We start from the raw sequence: 22,343 nt of genomic DNA on the forward strand, positions 1-22,343 counted from the left end.
AATGTGTTTACCTTCCTTCCCCCGTGACCAGTCCCTGAGCCCTCTGGCCAAGTTCATCACAGGCTTCCCCCTGGAAGATTCATCACCACCCTAGTCTTGCACATCTGGTCTTTCGCTGAGTTCTGCTTTTTTTTTAAAATTCATTAGCCTGTCTACTGCCATTTCATCCTTTTCTTTCCAGCCCAGTGGCTGTGGTTCAAGTTCACTCTGTAGTTATTCCCTTCCTTGATTAAAGACAACCACATCTGGATTATAAAACCAACCATCTCTTCCCATTGTGTCTCCTTGGACAGTCCATGCTCCATCCTCTCCCACAAGCACTGAGTGTGCCTCATCACGCAGCAGGCTCTACTTCCTGCCTTCATGTTGCTACATCTAGAGTTGCCTTCTGGCAGATTTGTGACCACGTTTGGTCCTCAAGTTGTATTTTGTTTGCACAATTTTTTAGCTAGCATTCAAAAATCAAAATGATCATATAAGAAGCTGGAGTTCTAGCTTTTTTTGAGGAATTGGAAGTCCTAACAGATCAGGACCTGTGTTCCCATGCTGTGGTGGTGAGCTGGACTTGGATAGCTAGTCCACTGCCACTGCCGGCTACAAATATCCCCAGTCTCCCAGCTGTTCTCTCATAGTTGGTCCCTTTGCTCACTGCCATCACCTTGCCTGGCCTGCAGACCTGATATTTGTGGTCCCAGGTAAAGGGAGAGCACTGAACTTGCTTCCCACCTCAGCCCAGCCCTGACTTGTATCACTTTAAGATCCTCTATTGTCAAACCTGCAAAACCTTTCCTTGGGCTTACTAGGCAATCTTTATTTATTTTCTCCTGTTTCTTCCCTAAACAGGGAGTCCTACAGGAAATATTTGATCACCTTGAAAATTTTCATTGACCTAGGGAGTTGGGACAGAAAGAAATCATGCCAGGTCTGAAAACCAACAGACTGAGCCTAAAGAGGGATGAGAAAGCAGATCCAAGATCAGGATCTGATATGTGGAGACTGTTTCCTAAAAATCTGTTTTCTTTTGGAAAAATAATCATTTTAATTTGCTTATAAAAATCTCATGATAAATCACCCACTCAGGGCTCCACTTCTTAGACAGATTCAACCCAGCAGAAATAGACCATAATGTTTCTGTACATAGACACAGTAGACCTTGAGAATTAAGCTTGTGGGTTGAGCCTGTCCTTGGGGGTTCACAAGATGGAAATGTTCCCCCAGGCTTATACGCAGAGTTAGCCATGTTTGCTGGTTGGTCTGCGGTGCTTGGAGATTGGCATCTTACCCCCAAATATCTCCCTGTCAGTTGCCTTGGCACATGCAGAATTATTTCCAGGCCTAGCATCCTAGTAATTACCTCATGACTTTATTGCTTCCCTCTCCAGCTAGAAGGGGTAAGATGATAAAGTAACCTGAGCAGCAGGGAGGGTGAGGGCAAAGCCCCAAAGGAATACAAAGTGGGCCAACCTCACACCCTTTCCCATTTTGCCTTTGTGGTCTCGATGTCCATTCTAAACAGGAAGAACAGAGAACAGGGAGTGGAGGGTCTACCCCAAACCTCTCAGCAGTCATTCATTCTTTATCTATACCTGTGTGTTACTTGCCTACTACTGTGGCCTGCAATTGAGCAGCTTGGTTTTCTACCACAGGATCTCATGTCTGTGACTCCTGGCCCCTCAGAGGCATCTATACCCCTTTGAATATTCAGGTGTCTCTCTTAGAATGGGTTCCTTTTATTATAGGAGAAAAGGTGACTTAAACCCAAACATGATGTTTTAATCAATAATGGAACACTTAGCAGTCCTTCCTGTGGCTCCTCTGGAAACCACAAGTTAACCCAGGAGGATATCAGGTGAGCTTGGGGCTGCCAGAAAGGTTAAATGCCCAATCACAAATGTGAGTGGTCCTTGCAACAACGGCTCCGCAAACACTGCAGAACTTGTTCTCTCTTTCCTCTCCTGTGCCCCATATGGACTGGGGACTTGGGTCCCAGCACAAAGGCAGCATTTGTGGAAGTTGGGGAGGGACTGCCGACTGCATGGCGCTTCGTCTGCTTCTGATGGGGAGGCTAGGGCTGCTGGTAGACTGGAGCACAGATGTCTGAGTCCCTCTGGGCCTATAAATCCCCTCACTGGCCTGTCGGAGAGGAAATCTGGCTCTGAAAGGAGCCTGCGTGCTCTGCTCCTCATGTGGCATGAGGAAGACAAGCCCGCCTTGGGCCAGCACACACTGAGCCCGGCCTCCCCCATGGCTGCACACGGCTGGGTAGCTCGTTTGAGCTGAGTCCAGGGCATGCTGTGGAGCACTCTGCTCCTTACTCTGTACACTCCCTTCTCTTTGAATGGTGGCCTTATTTCCTTTCCATTATAAAAATATATGTTCATTATGGAAAAACACAGAAAGGGAGAAATAGAAAAGGACACGTATGGTCTTCCACTGTAAAACAGCCCCGGTATTTTAATAATTTCCCTCCAGGGTCATATAGGTCTAACTATGGAACATACACACTCAGCCTAATTTGGGGTCCTCCAGCCTTATCTTTGTATGAACTCTTCACTTTTTTGGATTAAAGCTCCTGTAGGGGCAGGGGTCATCAGTTTCTGGCCTCAGTTTTCAAGCTTTGCACTTAGGTGCGTAAAGGGTTCCTCTTCCTTGTTGTGCCTTCCTCTTGGAGGGGTTGTACCTTTTATCGATGTTAAAATTCCTGTTTCTTTTCGTGCACTTTATCTTGGGATTTGTGTGTGTGTTCATGTCTGTGTGCTTTTTCTGTTCTTTGTTCCATCTCTCATTTTCAGCCTCCCTTTGTCATTTAGCTGGATGAGAATTTTGTTCTAAGGGGAAGTAATACCACACAGCTATTCTTGGAAAATGTGATGGTAATGGACTGAATATATATTATTCTGTGTTGATGTGATTTGTTTTACATAACTAGTTTCCTATTAGTGGATATTTAGGCTGTGAAGATTTTTATATTAAATAACTCTATTGAATGTTCTGATTTTTAAGTATCTCCTATTATGCTTCCTTTCTGATTACATAACACCATTGAAAAATATAGAGAATCACAAGGAGGTGAGTGAAAGTCACTTATAACCTTAGCTCCCCATCATCAAAAAACTTCTGTTAACATTTTGGCATATATATGTATTTAGCAATCTTTTCTTTTAATATGTGTGTATGTATATATGCTTGATATGTATCTTTTAAAAATCACAATCGTACTGTGTATGTCTACACACCATATATGCTATTTTTAACTTGTTTTTGTCTTAACATGCTAACCTTATAATATGAGAATATATTTTTATGTTATTGAATATTTTTCATGGGCCCAATTCTGAGTGCATTCAATAATGTTTTGTCCAAAGGATATACCAATTTATTAAATCATTTTTCTATTGTTGAACATTTACATTGTTTCCACTTTTCCACCATTTGTAGATAACCCTGTTTTAAATATCCTGATCACAAATCTTGTGTGTGTATACATTTCTTTCCTTAGATTATATTACCAGAAGTAGAATTCTGGTCAAAGGGTGTGAACATTTTTGATAGAGTTGGAGTTAAGCCTCTATTTGTGATGTTTATCTGTCTTGAGCAGAATTGCTTCTGTGTTCTCATATTCTAATTCTAGACTCAGTCATATTTCTCCCTCACTTTTGTCAGCTTTTTCCTATTGCTGTGACATTTTCACAAGATGACTTGCTGCTGGTTACCCTAGCCTCTCCCAGAAGCTGACAGTGGGTTCCCACTTGGTAATGTGATATAACTGGTCTCTTTCACAATAGAAAACAAGTCCCCTGTCATACTTATATTCCTTCCAGGAACGAGTGTTGTGGCTAAGAAGAATTTTTGCTAAGCACAGTTTCTGATTGTTTCATTCCCTGGCCCTTAGATCTAGAAATGATTTTGTTTAACCCTAGAAAGGGAGCTTATTAGTAGCCTGGGAAGTTAATGAAGGCTGCCTGGCAAAGGTGGAAGAATGTGTTGGACCTGGAATGGCTCAGAGATGCTTCAAATGAAGAGAAGAAAGAGAATTTCAAGGTTTTGTTTTGTTTTGCATAGAATAACTGGGGTATAGGCCAGAGGTTCAGGGGGTGAGAGGATTCACCAGAGACAGAGTGGGGACTGGAACAAGCAGATTTACTGAAATACACTGCTGAGGGGAGCAGTGGCCAAGACAGAGGAGTTCTGCTGTGCCGTACGTGGGTGAGCGCCCTGGCCAGGGATAGAACTCAGGCCAGAGAGGTGCTAATGCTAAGACTTAACCCCTAAGCCACGAGGGAGGCCAGAATTTCAAGTTTGAGGAAAGACTATGGAAAGATTGATGCCTCATGTAAAAAATAAGAAGGAGGATTATGGAAGCACTTAATATGATTAATTCTATGTGTTGGCAACCATGATTTTCTTCTTCAAGGAGCTCAAATTTAGCCCATTGGTTCATTGCCATATACTTCCTACAACCGTGACAAAAGTTCTTTTTTTTTTAATTTTTTATATTTTTATATTCCGCATACAATGACAAAAGTTCTTGATCCTGAGTTAAATAGCAGATACAGAAGCTTTATTTGTGTGTATGTACACTCTTGGAATAATAATACACCATCATAATAGTTGACTCTTAAAATTTCAAGCTTTAATTATTTTTAACAGTTTCCATTAACTGAGTATTTAAGGAGCCAGTTTCCATGCAGTGTACTTTAATGTTTGTACCCTCAGTTCATCTCCACACTCTGCAAGGAGGATTCTTCACCAGTTTATAGGGGAGAAACTTGAAAGTTGAAAAATATGCACAAGGTCACACAGCGATTAAGTGCTAGAGTTGGGATTGTGTGGGGTTTTTCACAGTACCTATCCCATGGAAGGCTGTCATAAAAAGTCAGTTTGGTTATAATAAAGCCAGCAGTTTGCCAGAATCTAAAAATAACAGCCAGATATTGGGTTTCTAGCATCCCACCTGGCTGCTATGGTGGGGAAAGTCATGGTTTCCATTTCAGCATATGGAATATTTTACTGTTAATATTATTGTGCAAAAGCCATGTTATAGGGCCCAATGAAGAGGTTGGGCTGTTGCCCCAAACCTCTGGAAGGTTTCCTAATTTTTAGTTTACATTGATCAAATTGTGCACTGTTTTCCATACTAGAACCAAATATTTTCCTCATATTTTTGTTCATTCTACTCAGAATCTCTCCCAGATACAGAAAGCTTTCTCTTTGCACTGTCTTTGGGGTTAGACATTTTTATGGATTGTGATTTGTACCTCAAAATTTAGTTGACATCCATCTTTTGATAAATAACAAGAAAAAATGTCTTTTCCTTATAAAAAATCCTTCACAAATTTGCATGTCATCTTTGCACAGGAGCCATGCTAATCTCCTCTGAGTGGTTTCAGTTTTAGTATATGTGCTGCACAAAAGAATGCTTTTAACTACTGTATAATATTCCACTTTATGGTTATACTCTAATTTATCTAACCCCTATTTGGAGACATTTTAGGCTGTTTCAAAACTTTAATACTCTGCTGCTGAGGGGTGTTCTCTTGCTGTAAGCTATGCTCATGGGTGTCCTACAAGGAGCTGTTTGATCCAAGTTGTTCAGAGATATGTCTGCTATTTCCTAATGGTGCGATGCAGCCTATGGTATAACAGGCTAGGTAACATCCATTGCCTACTGACCATGTACCAGGTACTTGACTGAGTCCTTGACATACTTTATCTTATCTATCCTCACAATTTTGTCAATACTTATTACTGTGCGCATTTTCCTGATAAGGAACTAAGACCTAGGGAGATTAACTTTTCAAGGTCCTTCACTACTGGGTTGACTTGAAGGATGTTTGTTTTACTCCCAAGCCTGTGTTCTTAACACAATTCCATGTTTTGTAGTCAAAAGACTAGACTCAGTTCCTGTTCCAACACTGACTTTGATTCCATCACTTAATCCTCTGGTTCTCAGATTTCACATTTATTAAAAGAAGGCAAAATATAAGAACGTGACCAGTGCCTCCTAGGATTAGCGCGAGGGTCAAATGTGATGGAAACTGCACAGCTGGGAAGTGTTATTTCTCAGTTTAAGTTTGCTCTCATCAAGACTTACATGAGAGATGACTCCAGGATGCTGTTTGACTCCAGGATACAGTCACAGCAGTAACCACTGTACATTCAGTGTAGTAGCAACATGGAACTTTTCCTCCGACAGTCCCACCCTAACCTCCAGTCTATTTATCATAAACCATCTGCTACAAAATAGCAGTACTAAGTATAGAGATTTTCCCTGGCTCGAATTCATTTTATTGGAGCATGTTGTCTTTGGCTCTAGAGACCTTCTGTTTTGGGGAAAGGATAAGGGAGCACCCCGCTGAACAGGTGGCGCTAACAAATCAAATCTGTTCCATTGTGCCTAGCCTGCTGGGTTTGCATTTCCTCTGACACATGTAAAGGGGGCCCTTTTTCCTACCTGACAGTGCCTTTTGCAGCATTTTTTCCATATACTCATCTCAGGCATAAATGTAGGCAACTTGTTCCTAAATCTGCATTATCTGAAGCTGCTAGGGCCTTTGTTATTGTAGCTACTAGTAATTATGAGCTTTAAGTTTTTGACTCATTTCCTAGGCCGGATTCCCTCCTAGAAACTCACTTGCCCTGGTACATTTTTTTCATTCCAGGCCCCAAACTCCCACACCTGAAGAATCTATGTACATGTTTCTGTTTTTATGCATTCCCGGGGGGGTGGGAGGATCCCTCACTTTGAAATGAGCCTCTCCTCCTCACCATGGACCAGTTTTTCACAACAGGGGACATTTGGTGTTGCCTGGAGTTGTTTTGTTTGTCACAACTGGGGTGGGGGGCACACCTGGCATCTAGTTAGAGGGAAAAGATATTACTAAATCTCCTAATGCAAAAGACAGCTCCTCACAACAAAGAACTTCTAGTCCAAAATATGAGTGGTGGCAAGGTTAAAAAACCCTGCCATAGACTAAGAAGTGGCCTGAAACTTTTGTATTAGGGCACATGTGCCCTACCCCACTTTGAATTTTACCTTTAGATGGTGTTGGCTATTAGGTGTAAAATGGGGGTGAGTGGGTTCTGAGTTCACCATTGGCCTGAGGTTAAATTCTGCAGCAGCTTTCATCAGCTGTATGGCCTTCAGCAAAATGTCATCCTTTCTGGGCCTCAAGTTTCCATGTCTGTAAAACAGAGTAGGAATCCTTACCTGTTGGATAGAGCAGAGCTCCATTCATGGTGCCCCACTCATACAAGCATGTCATTCATTCATCAAACAAAGTTGCTGAGGTCCTAATGTGTGCCAGTTGCTGATGAAACCATCAGTGAATTGAGTATCAAGATATCCTTGCCTTCAAGGAGCTTACCTTACTTTTTTTTAAGATTTGTTTTATTTATTTATGCATACAAGAGCTGGGGTGTAGGCCAGAGGTACTGGGAGTGAGAGGATTCACCAGAGACAGAGTAAGAAGCAGAACAGGCAGATTGACTGAAATACACTGCTGAGGGGAGCAGCAGGCGAGACAGGAGAGGTCTGCTGCACTGTGGGTTAGCTCCCTAGCCGGGGATCGAACTTGTGCTGCAGTGGCTAGAGATAGCTTGATAGTGCTGGGACTTAACCCCTTGTGCCACCAGGGAAGCCCAAGGAGCTTACCTTCTAGTGGCAGGAAACACATGTCAGAAACAAACAAAGCAGTAAATTATATCATATGGCAAGTGGTAAAAATAGAGAAAACTAAATCGAGGGTGTGTGGGCAGTGAAAGGGACATAACTGTTCTCCTTTCTCAAGAGACATCCTCTTCTTTGGGTATTTTTCTTCTAGCAGTAGTCACGTGTTCTCCCCTAACTCCAACCCTCTCATCTAATTGTGTCCACTTGTGCTGATGACTGGCAGGGGTGGAGGTCATGGTGTATGGCCAGTGCCTCTGTGAATATGTGCCCAGGACTTGGACCTGGCTGTCCATGAGCCAGTTAATGGCTGACAGCACAACTGACCAGCATTCTTTATTTCTCCTTTCTACCTCCTCCCCCATTCTGAGTGGATTTTTGTAAAAAACAGAATGTTTGTTTTAATCCAGTCTAACAAAAGGTGTAAGTTTGGAAGTTTCATTGTTCAAAGAGCTACCTGGTCATTATGCCTAAAAGCAAGCAAATGCGTCCTTTCCTCTTAGCTAGATTTGAACTCCTAGAAAGCAGGAGCTGAAACCCATCTCATTGAAAACTCCTGCACAATGCATAAATTTCATGTAAGCAGGAGGTACAACCCCCATAGCAGAGAGAGCTTAGGTTTTCGAGTCAACTGGATCTGGTTTTGAATCCTGCCTAAGACAAGTGCCCTACCCTGCCTGAGCCTCAGTTTCCTCATCAGTAGAGTGGGAATAAACTTGGCAGGGTGGACCAAACTGTAGTCGTGAGGATGGAGAACACTCACTGACAGTGCTAAACTTGGGCAGACATAACAGCGTCTCCTGTAATATACCAGGTGAATTTCATGCCCACCCCATGCTTTTCCCCTGAGTACCCAGAGCCCAGCAATCACTAAGGAAACACCAAATGACGAAGTTTTAATGGTAGAACTCACCTCGCATAACTCACCTCTTTTTTCCCAGCCAGTGAAATATCTCCAGTTTTCTGGGAAATTTTTTAATAAACATGTAAAAATGTACTCAGTCTTACATTTAGCACATGAAACTGAAAGTATAGTTGTTTCCCCTACCACATTGGTAATATAGCTTGTTGATGAGAGTGTACGGTCATATACCTTTCTGGGGAATGTGAGCAGACTGTTTGAAAGTCAATTTGGCAGTATGTATCAAACACTAAAATGTTGTTAGCTTATTAGACCAAGGAATTCTACTTCAGGATCCTGCCTTACAGAAATACCAGCATGAACACATAAAGGATGTTACTGAGGCACTTTTTATAACAGCCAGACAAGAAATATTTTTACACCCTTCAGATGGATCTAATTAAATAATGTGGTCCATCTAATTGTGGGATACTAACCCTGTAGTTGTTAAAAAGATTGATTTTGGGGGCCTCCCTGGTGGTGCAAGAGGCTAAGTCTCTGTGCTATCAAGTTATCACCAGCCAATGCACAGAGTGCTCCCCTCAGCAGTGTATTCCAGTAGATCTGCTTGTTCTGCTCCCTACTCTGTCTCTGGTGAATCCTCTCACCCCCTGCAACTCTGGCCTGTACCCCAGTTCTTGTATGCATAAGTAAATAAATCTTTAAAAAAGCTGACTTTGGGATGATGGAAATGTCTGGGAACTAGCCAGAGGTAGTGATCATAGAATATTGTGAATGTACTTAAAGTCACTGAATTATTTTAAAAATGGTCAATTTGTCATATGAATTTCACCTCAATATATACTTTTTTTAAAGTGAGTTTTATATACTATCATGGAAAGACATTATTGAATGAAAAAAATTCATTTTCTGTCATTATTAGCAAGTGCATGGATAAAATTTTGAAATCTCTTGAACAAACTTAGTCACAATTACTGGGAAGTGGACTTGGGAAAATGAGATTTGTACTTAATTTTATTTACTTGACAATGTATGAAAATTTAAAATTAGGTGTAAATTACTTTCTAGCTGGGCTGGTGGGGGGTGGTGTTTCAGAATTGGTCAGGGATTAAAAATGCACCTAGATGGGTGATTGATTCTCTCAAGTGAAAGTGGTAAATGCTTTTCATTTTGAATATTCTTTTTCATCTTTTCCTCTTTTTCTGCTCTTTAACTGCTATGACTGGCTGGTAGCTGTCCGCAAACTGAGATGAGCAAGTTACTTGATGACTCACTTGCTTGTTTTGACCTTTCTCTGCCTGTGGCTAATTGATTCTGAGTGCAAGCATTAGTCTGGTCACTGTTTATAAGGGCCTGTTTTCGAAAGATCACAAGGATTTGCGAGATACCATTAATGAACTGTATTTAGTGCAAGTACTTTCTTGACCAGCACATGGCTGGTCCCATGATCACGAGCTAATTTATGAGCCTGGGAATGCAGGGATGCCGGTGCCAACCTGAGCTGCCGTGTTGCTACTTGCAAACAGAGCTCTCTTCCTGCTTCCAGAGGTTAAGATAATACTCTGAAGCCTCTTGCAAGTACATTTTTTTTCTTCTTATATTTTTTTCATTTATTCATTTTTCTTGCATGGTAAAAATGTGTAAAACTAAGATAAGAAGGACCTATAACATCATCAGACAAAAACAATAGAATTTTGTGGTGTTTCCTGTATATCTTTGCTCATGTACATTTTTTCCATAATTGTAAACATTGTTCATATACAGATTTTAATCCTGATTTTATTTTGACTTACATAGAAGGGGTTTTCAGCTGGTCAAATTATCTCAGAATTGTCTTAATGACAATAATATTTCACCAAGCCATTATTTAACAATGTTCTCTTAAAATTTACTTTCTTAAATTGTGTTGTTGAATCTCAAAATATTTGGAAGCTACCTTCAAATAGCTAAATGATGAAGATTCATACTGTTACTTGTAAAATCAGTTCCTGCCCTCAAAAAGTTTATAGTTCAGAACAAGTGACCAATAAGTGCAATTTTAAAACACCATCGTTGCTTTATCAGAAATATGTCCAAATTGCTCTGGGAGAAGGTGGGAAAACATTGGTAAAAGCTTCCTAGAGGAAGGTTTGAATTATATTCTGAGGAGAGCTAGGAGTTATCCTGCTAGGAAATAAAAGAAAATCATTCTAGGAAGAGAAGACTGCTGTGAAGAAAGCACAGAAGGACGGAAAAGCATGATGCATTTAAGGAATGACTGATAGCCTAGCAGGGCTAGAAAATAGGAAGCTATGGGTGAGTGGCAGGAAGTTATCCTAGATATATAGAATGTGGTCAGATTACAAGAGATCTTCTTTGCCAGTATGAGGAGTGGGAATTTCACACTGAAGGCCATGGACATGGTACAACGTGATTTTTGAGCACAGCAACACCTTATTGATTTGGCAAAGTTTCAAGTAAATGAGTTGAATCCTTTAAGGGTGAAGGCTAAGATAATACACTCAGGTTCCTTCTTCATTATTTGCACTTGTCATGAGAAAACACTGTGGTAGCATGTTTTAGCCACAGTGCTATCTCATGTTTAGATCACTCCGAAGACTACTGGGACCTCTTTGGAAAATAAGAAAATATGTCTCAGGGATAGGCATCATTTACTACTAAGATGGTGTTTAGTGTATATATATGAGTACTTTTCAAGTTAACAGAGCCTCAACTGAGATTAATGTAAACAGAAATGGGAATGTATACATCCCTTAGTATAAGATGGCTCTTCCTAGATTTAGGCACAGCGGGATCCAGGGGCTTGAGCAATATTGGTAAAACTTGTTCCCTCCCTTCATTCTCTATCCTCCATTCTGTGTGTGCCATTATTCTCTCCTGTTGCAGACACTCTTCTTTGTGACCAGAGAGAGTTGTTGTAAGAAACTCCCCATTACTTATCTCTTGAACTCAGAGGTTTTCAAGAGACTCAAAAGTCTCTTGAATTCAAACCCAGGTGACAGTATACCCAAGGAGAGTGGAATTCTGTACCTAGAAAGAGAAGGCAAGACAGCACACTGGCCAGATTTACCAAAATCAAACAAACAAAAACATCCCATTACTGATAGCCCTGATTCTTCTGAATCAGGGAGGAGTCCTCTGGGAGCTACCTTAGGACATGACTTTAGTAGAAATGTTATGATGCTGTGGAACCCTTGTCATCTAGTTCTTACAGAATGGATACTGCCCTAATGTGCATGAAAGAGATCTCTTGCCCAGTTTTCCATAGTATATAGGCCCAGGACAATGCCCAAAGATCTTGTGGCATTGTCCTCTTTTTTTTTTTTGGTGAATGTCTGATTTATGTGCTGTCAGTGACAGGAAGCTGCTCCAGTGATCCGCCCAGCCCTCCTGTTGCCCCCCCATGACGGTTTATTTTTTCTCATTGTTTAGCGCTCCATTAGCTTCCGTAGTGAGAGCCGGCCTGACATCCTTACCCCCCGACCCTGGTCCAGAAATGCAGCCTCCTCAAGCACTAAGCGGAGAGATAGCAAGCTGTGGAGTGAGACCTTTGATGTGTGTGTCAATCAGATGCTTACATCCAAAGAAATCAAACGTCAGGAGGTAAGTTTGGGACCCATGGAGTCTGCATGTGTCTGCCACAAGGTGCTACAGGCAAGAGCCAAGCTGGGGTCTGGACTACAGCCTCCAAATCAGTTCTTCATTGCATTTGTAGAAGGAGTACAAACGGAATCAGACTTTGTGGGAAGATTTGAGGAACCAGCCTCCAGCTGGGTAGGTCTGGCCCCCACCTTAAAAAGAAATATGTGAAAATTGGAATTTACAAAGAAGATGAATCAAGAATTGTCTATGTAGGATTCTGGAGTTCACAAAAATAATCACTTGAGTTTTATTAACAACTTACAGAATATTCTAAAATATGCCATTTATGAAATTTTGATTGATTCAGTCATATGGCAAGCTCCTTTTCTACAGAATGCAGTTAATTTCACGCCCTGTATTCTACATACACTGTATTAACAGCTCTACACAACAATGATATTGCCCTTTATAGAGAGCTTGTGATGTGCCAGGTTGAGCAAAGAGCTTCACATGTGCATCATCTTGTAAGCTCCTTGGGGTATCTTTTTTTTTGTGAAGAACTTGACATTGGCAAAAGGAGTATTTGAAATCTCTTTAGATTTTTTACTTATTTCTTTTATAGGAATTTGTCTTCCAGGACAACTTGACCACATAGGAAAGGATGTATATGCACAGTTATTCATCACAGTGTAGCTATATGCAAGTGCTGGAAAAAGCCTGGAGATCTATAACCAGGGAGTGGTTAGATGTGTCCATACATGGAACACTATGTAACTATAGAAACATAAGAAGTGCTGGTGTATGTATTGGTAGTGGACAAAGCACAGCACAAGATGGGGTATGAGCTACCATTTATATGGAAGAAGCAAAAATGAATATGTATTTATTTATAGTACCATCAGATATTTCTGGAGGAACATTTAAGGAACTGTTAACCTTGTTGCCTCCTGGGAGGGGAGCTGGGTGGCTGGAATAAGATAAGAGGCAAAGTTTTCATCACATTCCTATTCCTGTACTGTAAATTTTTAACTATGCTAATGTACTATCTATCTAAAAATGAATAAAAGCAACATATGTACTGAAAATAACTGGTGAAGAAGTATAGTAAAACCTTAATGGATAACAAGGTGACACTATGGTTAAAAATTTCTTTTCTTTATACTTTTCTGTGTTTTCCCAAATATCAAGTGTCCATATGTAAATTGTCCAGTCTGATAGTAGAAAGGAAGGGAGGAGGAAAGGACTGGCTCTGCAGATGACAAGATTATTGAGTTACAATGAGCACAAGATCACCCACCCAGAAAGCTACAGAGTTGGGGTTTGAGCCCACAGGGTAGCATTGTGCTGCCCCCGCAAACACATGACCGTGTTGTGTTCCCAGTGTCGAGTTCTATGACTTTCCTCTAATAGGGGATCACATTTGGTCAGTTAGACAGCCAGATATTTCTGTAAGTGAGCACTAATAAAACAGAGATATAAGGAAATCCGAGGAAAGTCCAAGTAAAGATTATTAGTTGAATGTATTGTGCCAATCTACTTCCTGGTTTTGATACTGCACTAGAGTTATGTAACATTCCACCCTTGGGGGAGCAGGGTAATAAATAGGTACACAGGACCTCTCTGTACTATTTTTGTAACTTCTCATGTGAGTCGATAATTATTTCAAATAAAAGGTTAACTGTAGTACAGTACCAGAAGGGCATGACGTGTTCATTTTATTGGGCCTGGGAAGGGGGTGGGGGGTCACCGTGAGCTGGCCCCAGCGCTGTGTTCCGCCTGGGCCCGCTTTGCCTGAGAGCACACTCACCACCCTGCACTCTACCCACCCCAGGAATGGAGAGTGTTCTCCAAGCCTGCTCACTTCTTCCCTCTAGTCTGAAAGAAATGCAATAGTCCCACAAATATGTAGTCTTTTAATAATGTCACGTTACTCATGGATGGAGCTAGAAGGGATCATGCTCAGTGAAATAAGCCAGAAGGAAAAAGAAAAATATTGAATGGATTCATTTATAGTAAGAATATAGGGGAACCAAATAAGGAATCAGGGGAAAATATAACAGTAATAACAGCAACAACAACAAAATTAGTAGGCAACCATAAATGCAAGAGAGGGGGAGAAAAAGGGATCAAAACAGGGGAGGGAAGAGCACAAGGGACTGTGGTGATGGTTCACGGGTGAACTGGTGGTGGGAATTTTAGGGGGAAAAAAGAATGATATAAAGATGTAAATTTAAAAAAGAAATTAATAAAAAGAAATAATGTCATGTTGCTGACAATTTAACTCCCAGATGAGAGTGAGAGATTGCTCTGCCCTTCATAGCTCATAAATTTTGATGGGCTCATGCAGCCAAATTAGAAGCAATTTATTTATACACTCTTACACACAGTTAGCGCCTGTAATTTTATTTATTGTACTGTATAGGGTGGAGAAGTAATTTAGAATGAATGAACTTTGCCAAATACAGTGATAAAATACTGGATTCTTCCCACCTCAAGATAGTGGCTGATAGGAATAAGGCTTTCTGTTGAGCTTCATCTTCTATTGAACAGAAAGAAGACAAATTGAGATGGTCAAATTAATAATTCTGCCATGTCCATTACTGATAACAGACCCTGAGTCATTTATTATGATTTCTACTCACAAAAGAGATGTGGAATCCATGACTCAAGCTGTAATTATTTTACCTAAAATAGTTCCCTCTCATCTGGCTGCATGAAAGCTGTGTGCCATGAAAGGTGACTTGTATTAGTGATGTAGGTGGGAATCTCTTCCTCCCACAAAGAGATAAGCATGTTCTATAGAAGTCTTGCAGAAACCTTTCCTTTGCAGATTTTAGCTGCTAGATATATTTGCTGCGGGTTAATTTAATGTTTTAAGAATCCTTCAAAAGATTTAAGAAATAAGTAGATTTGGGGCTTTGAAAGCTATAACCAGAACCCTTTGAACATGGTTTCATAAATGAAGGGGAGAATACAGTGACTGTATTTTTTTTTTCCTGGCAGGCAATCTTTGAACTTTCCCAAGGAGAAGAAGACTTGATAGAGGACTTGAAATTGGCAAAAAAGGTAAATCCAAATCCAGCGGTCATTTGAGTCATCTCATATTTTTTTTCCTCTGAGTAATTTCACAACTGTATGATTGTGCTTTGTGAACACTTTCTTTTTTTTTTAATAATAAATTTTATTTTTATATTCCCCATACAATTGCAACCCCCCCATTCTGACCCCAATCCCTCCCCTCCCGCCCCCCACCCCCAAAAAAGTGTCTCTGGTTCATAGTTTTTTGTTGATTTTGATTTCACTTTCTTATAGTTATTCATTTTCCTGGTCCCTTATTTAAGTTTTCTAGATTCCTGCTATGAGTGAGACCATCCGGTATTTTTCTTTTTCTTTCTGGCTTATTTCGCTGAGCATGATCCCTTCCAGCGCCATCCATGTTGCTGCAAATTGCATGTGTGTGAACACTTACTTTATGGCTCAGATAAGTCATCAGAAATTGAGAAGCTGCACAAACCCAGCCAATGAGAAAATGGCTCAGAACAAGAAGTCTCCCTGAACCGGGCACATTGAGGGGTTCTCCCCTGCATGTTTTAATGCATCTCAAAGAATACTTCAGTTTAATCAGAAAGTATTTGTGAAGGCCTGGCTTTATGTACTTTTCTTGTCCTAGAAGTCTTACATGCAGGGCCTTATCCTTAACCCTGAGAGAAGGCAAGGATGTCTGAAACTGCACCTGGAAGGTGTCTTAGAAACAGTCATTGAAATCTCACAAGTAAAGTGGCTGAGTGAGGTATGCTAGCTTAAAAAAATTTTATGGAAACTTGGTTTTTTGGTCACATAATTTGTGGGAAAGGAGAAGAAACACATGTCTTGTATCCATATAGTCATGACAGCAAACCTTCCTCAAAAATCTTTCCAGTTTAGTGACCCCTCCAAGGCTAAAATAGAGACTCATTTGATATTCACAGCCTCCTCCAAGAATCACAGAGTTAGAAAGATGCCTCCCTTCTTTTATGAGTACTTAGTTCAACTTTCTGCTAATATGAAGCCCCCTCTGTAGTATTTGTGAGATATGGCCTCCCACGTTTTACTCAGACACATCCAAGAGACTGATTTATTTTTTAAAGATTTGTTTGTTTGTTTGTTTGTTTATTTATTTATTTATTTATTCTGACTGGGTACAGTCAGAAGCGCAGGAGGGTGAGAGAATTGCTGAGAGGAGCAGGACCCTTGCTGGCGGCTGGGGATCGAACCTGCGCTGCAGAGGCTGCGGGCAGCTTCACAACCCAGCGCTCAACCACTGCGCCACCAGGGGAGGCCCCCAAGATACTGATTTTTAGGCAGGAATGAAGGAAGAGGAAAATGAAAAGAACATCTTCCTAGTCATATGTCCAATTCCTCCTTCCTGCTTCAAGATTTCCCAAATCTAAGTATTTTAAGATGTTTTACTGCTACCCTTTTGCTTTTAGTGGTCCTGTCTTCCTGGAAATTCTTTTCTTTCAACAATCCTTATCCATCCATCCTGAAGGAGCAAGCGGAAATCTCAGCTCGTTCTTCAGTGATATTTATTGCCTAGCAGCTCTTCTCTAAAATCTCCCTTGACCACAGCAGCTTCAATTTTCTTACCCTCTAGAGAAGTAATGATTTGATAAATTTGGCTGTCATATGACATGTCTCCTATTTTTAACCTTGAGCTATTTTTTTAAACATTGATTTAAATTTCCATGAGTTTCTCTCATCTTCCCAGTTAGCTTTATAAAACTCCTTGAAAGCAGGGATTGTGCTATCTGAGTTTGTGTTGTGTTACAGTGCCCTGGGTATTATTGTGTGTTCTTGTTGTTTATTCTCATTAAAAAATGGTAAGATGGGCAGAGATTTTCCTCTCCTTGCTTGAAATCTATTATAAAGGGTGCTAATCACTTTTTCTTTGCTTAGTTTAAAAATAGACCAATTGAAAAAGAATTACTAGTAACTGTTGTATAAAGTGGGAGTTGTTAAAACTGCAGCATCTTCAATAAAGTTAATATATTATACAAATCAAATCTGGTCTAAATTTAGGATTTGTGCCCTTTCCTAGATGTATGCTATACTAGTATTAAAAAGCCTTTTAAAAAAACTGCTGTGGTTATTCAACAACCACAGAAGGCTCAAATCAGTGCTGGATCTTCATCTCCTCCAGTCACACCCATCTGGTGTTTCTGCAGAGCATGAGAGAAGTTGCTGGGGAGAACTGAAAATTTTGTTATTGTGTAGGACCTCTCAGAAGCCATTTACATTGACTTCCTCTGATTTTAAATATTTACTTCCCATCTCTTGCCCTTCTTCTGCAGGCCTATCATGACCCCATGCTGAAACTCTCCATAATGACAGAACAAGAGTTGAATCAAATTTTTGGAACACTGGACTCTCTAATTCCTCTACACGAAGGTATAATTTTGTTCCCAGATGAGTTGTGACTTGAAACCTTAATTGAGTTGTCTTATAACAAGTCATGATTACGTAATCATGTGAGTAACCCAGGAACTTCTTCCAGCCCTGTTCATATCTGAATGAGCATTTTGGGTTTTGTTTTTGTTTTCCAGAACTCCTTAGTCAGCTTCGAGATGTTCGGAAGCCTGATGGCTCAACTGAATATGTTGGTCCCATCCTTGTTGGCTGGGTAAGAAAAGTTCTCTGGTCTTGATTGATGATAAAATTTAATAATTTAGGTGGAGTTTCGTTTTAACTAGACTCCTTTTTATTTTTAACTAGTTTCAGTTTAGCTAGACTTTTTTTGATTGACAAACTTTGGTTTCACATCAGAAAACATTTAAATAACAAATTTACTAGTAAAATGTTTCATTATTTTTAGGTTTTACCTCTTCAAAGCATGAAACAGTTTTATTCTTATTAAAGATTAACTGCATTTAAAGATAACAACATGGCCTTTTTGCTATATAAAATAAGTAAAAGTACATATGGAACTGTTACTAGTTTCACATCAAATAAAGTAAAACTATTAATAATAATATTCAATTGAGACCAATTACTAGTGTAGCTATTACCCTCTCTATTCTAGTACAAATTCAGGGGCATATTTTTGTCCATAAAAAAAAAAAAAGACTTATATTCAGACTACCAAGAGTCTCTCATGGTCAAATGTAGTTCCATAAAGTAACAACTAAATATTACTACATTTAGTATATATTTAACACAAGGTTGCATTTTAGGAGCATTGGGTATTATACTGAGCTTTATCCCAATATGACTCATTCATTCCCTTTCCTAATTAAACAAAGAATGCCTTAGAGTTAGCATTCTAAATTTATGACCCTGGGGCTAAATTTGTATCTTACTGGGTTGCATAAGGCATTGTTCATTTGTTCAATTTACTATGTTTTTTTTTTACTTATTTTATATATTTTTTACATCATTCTTCATTTTTATACAATGTATTCTTATCATCTGGGGTATAGTCTCCTGTTCAGTTTACTTTAGACAAGACATGCACTCTCTGTTTGCCTCAGTCCACACTACGACCACTTGTGCACTGTTTCCTTCTATGAGTGCTGAATGTTCCACCCCAGATCCAAGTGTTTTCATTTGTCATAAAGCAGTTAATACAAACAGATTATTTTGAATACTTCTTCCAAGTAGAATTAGGTCTCTCATTCCTCTGTTCCACACAATGATCCAGAAAATAGACGAGTGCCACAACACTAAGTACTAGAGTCATCTCTCTGGAGGGTGTCATGAAGGTTATAAATAAAATCTTATTATCATCTTGTGAGTTCTCTTTGTCCAGTTATATTTGTATTTTAACTGTCCTGAAGCCTTCCAGTACCTAAGTTTTGACGTTTACCTCTTAACTTCTGCTTCTCAGTTTCTTTGATCATCAAGAGACTTCATGATTTAGATAGCTTTAGTTCAGGGTCAGTTTTTAGCACTGAGACTGAAATATCCCAAGGGTATTAGAAGGCAAGTAATGTTCTAAGATAAATAATTTAGAAAGTGAGCCTTAATATTTCAGGAGAGATCACTCATCTTATAATTTTGACTTTAATTTTATTACGAACTGGTGGTAGATGTTCTAACTTCTTAGCCTAAAAAGAAATTTCTCAGTTAGAGTCAACCACCTAGAGACAGAGAAGGTGTGTGAGAGAGGGTCTGCTTTGGTATTTCTTAAATGTCCTGAGCCTATTGGACTGCTTTGATGGGAGTAAAAGATCCAGTGAGGTCATACTCGAGAATTAGCACGCTGTCTGCTCTGCTTTTAGCAAGGCAACATGGAGCAATATGGTTTCCTCAGACACTACATAGAGATTGTCAGTTCATTCCAGAAGCAAATATATGTAGGCATTTGCCTTGTTATTCATTTTTTTTAATTTGTCACTTTTACTAAGAAATTAATTTGATCTGAGGGTGGCTTTTTCTGTGCATACCCAAGTAAAGTGTGCATGCAGTCCTTTTCTGTGCATACCCAAGTAAAGTGTGACTGTGCTGGTCCATTGCTATCTGGACCCTTCAGGCATCAAATGGGGACCTGCAGCATGAAGTGCAGCCTCAAATTAAACAACTGGCCCATTGTGAGCAGACCTCATGAGAAATGGCCCTTATTTCTCAGGCCTGATGAGCTGTTAAATGTTTTCCCTCTTTTAACTGCAGATGTGTCCCTGCAAGTGGGAACTGTAAACCAAAGGGTACATCTGTTTGAGTTCTGGTATTTTTAACAGAACAAAATAAACATCTTAGTGAGCTTTGAATGAGAAAAGTTAAAGCCTATTTGACCCATGAAAAATTGATTTATTTGTACCTCCCCCCCAAAAAAAGTGAAAAATGAAAAAAACCCTCTTAAACAAGTGAACCTCCCAAGTGGGACAGCCCTGATCAGCCTTTTAACCTTAGAATGAATCAATTACTTTTACTTTGAAGACCTGAAACAGTGTGGTAGGTTTTTTGTTTTTGTTTTTTAGGGAACCACCATGATCATGGAGAATCAGCCTCCCAATGGGTCAAGGACCCTTGTCATGAAGAAACAAAACATCCCTAGTAACTTATCTTTAGGCTAAAATTTTTTCCATAAAAAAATAAGCCCTACAAGGCAGCAAATTCTCATGTTAATTTGGGTTTTAATTAAATTTTAATTCCAAATAAAGAATCTAGGTGCATGCAAACAAACAAAAAAAACAATAGATTTGTTCTGTTGCTTTTCGCAATGTTAGGAAGATAAAAGAATTTCTTGGGAAGAAAAAAAATGAAAGCTTTCCCTTGGGAATTCCTAATAGTCTATTTAAGGAGACGTTGAGTAGTTTAGAGCTATGGAGGGGAAACTTGCTTCAGACTGTTTTTGTCTCCAGCTGAGACAAAGTTTTTTTCTCAATAAAAGTTTTTTCCAATAAAGTTTCTCCCAAGTTTTTTCTCAATAAAAAATTCTAAAGACCAGTAATAATAGCCAGTACTTAACTGATTGTTAGCCAGAAGTCAAGCTCTATGCTACACTTTTGATCTGCCTAATTTTACTTAAGGATAAGAGGACATTTATATATGATTTTCTAAGTGGAGAAAACCAGACTCAAAAGGATCACCTCACTAGCAACTGAGTTAGGCTTTGAATATAATTATTCCTCGTTCCAGAATCTGTCCTCTTAACCAATGCATTGTTACACCTCTAACACCTTATATAAGGGAGTATGTATGTATTTGGGAACCCAGATCTCTAGATCCTTCATACCCTATTTAGTTATATATCACTTGTGGCTTCTTTCTAGCCAGTGAGCTGAGCCAGGTAGCTTTTGGGTCATGCCCAGGAAATGAGCATCCAATCAGGTATGAACACAGGATGGCCACCGGATTTGGTTGCCATGGCAGTGAAGGTGGCAAGATCAGAGAGCGCAATGGTCCATTGGACAGCAAGGAGCAGTGTGCTCAGGGCTCCTCGATAGTTTATATCCGGTGGTTACTGCTGATTTGTTACTCCATGATGAAAACACTGAGCATTTCCAGGTCTTTTTAAAAGACGTTGAAGTGGAAATGAGCTTACGAGTGCCTGAGGCTCCTTTTAATTAACTCTGAAAATCTAAATTACAAGCCATGGTGTTACTTCTGGGGGAGTGTTGTGCAGAGGTAACAATTATCATGACTTTCAAATATAAGATTGAGGAAAGAACTTCTGCAACTCTTTTTAACACAAATAGGGGTTTGTTTTTTTTAATAACATGTAAAGAAGGTAACATTTCCAAAGAATGTTAAACTAACCAATAAACTTCTTAAATTTTATTTCTGTAATATTTTTGTTGTTGTTGTTTAAGTCACTGAGAAAATAATTTCAATAAGAGTTATAAAAGCAGCAGGAGAACTTTTATACTTTGACCTGTTATCGTTCAGATGCTGCTGCCACATTATTTTTAAGCCATGTTCCCAAACCAGCAAATATTACCTAACCTGGTAATCCATTAAACATTTTTTATTTTCTCCTTTTGAATACAAACTTTGAATATCTGAGAATGCAGAAATGAAAGACCTCTGCCACTGTCTTGCACTGAGTCCCTCTGTAGACCAGGTGTTATGAAGAAGCAAACCAGTGAGGCCATTGACTGTCCTTTGTTGCCTTTGTAACATTCTGGAAGCTGAAAGATTATTGCACTAGGATTCCAAGTCCTGGATGCCATAGAGAGAGAGAGAAGAGTGGGAAAGGAAGATGGGCTGTCCTTTCCGGAATATCTGACTCTGTGTTTGCACAGTGTGACTGATGGGATATGTCAGAAAAGTAGGTGTTTTGCTAAAAGGAAGAGAGTAGAGTTGAAGTGTTCCAAAGTTTTTAACCTGAATTGTTATTTATGTGGCATTGTGATGTTAGCTACCACCAAGAATCATTCCTGGCCTGTCAGAAAGAATTTAAAAGATTTTTCTAAATGCTTCCTGCATCTAATTTTTTTACTGATTAAACTTTTGCTTTAACTTCTTAGGGTTCTTTATCATTGGTCTTCCTTGGAATCAGCTAATCTTAAACTACTGTAGAGAGGGGCTTGCATCAAGCTGTGCAAAGGGCGAGACAGTAGAGTCTACGCTTTACTTTCTTTTTGTGCACTAAGTCTTCTAGATGAGTTTTTCACAAATAATCTTAAAAGAAAGTCAATTTTTTTTAAATAATGGGAGACTTTTCCCTTACCAGATATTTATGGAAGTTCAGGAAAATTCTGAACTGTATGTGTTTGCAGTAATTCCAGTTCTTTTATTTTTCAAGTTGAGTTT

At 39.6% G+C, this 22,343-nt stretch overlaps 1 protein-coding gene across 4 annotated transcripts in view; it reads left to right on the forward strand.

Annotated features, from left to right (window-relative positions):
- The window catches only part of ARHGEF3 (Rho guanine nucleotide exchange factor 3), a gene marked incomplete at both ends in the record, with an annotated part of 233,359 nt that overhangs the window by 199,052 nt on the left and 11,964 nt on the right, over positions 1-22,343 (forward strand). For all 4 annotated transcript variants that reach the window (XM_084247482.1, XM_084247479.1, XM_084247481.1 and 1 more), the window contains 4 exons: positions 11,964-12,134; positions 15,117-15,179; positions 17,444-17,540; positions 17,696-17,772. In XM_084247482.1, coding sequence (XP_084103608.1) covers positions 11,964-12,134; positions 15,117-15,179; positions 17,444-17,540; positions 17,696-17,772 — 408 coding nt within the window. The remainder of the gene's footprint in view (positions 1-11,963; positions 12,135-15,116; positions 15,180-17,443; positions 17,541-17,695; positions 17,773-22,343) is intronic.

This window comes from Talpa europaea (genome assembly GCF_964194135.1).
Source record: "Talpa europaea genome assembly, chromosome: 11".
Lineage (NCBI taxonomy): Eukaryota > Metazoa > Chordata > Mammalia > Eulipotyphla > Talpidae > Talpa > Talpa europaea.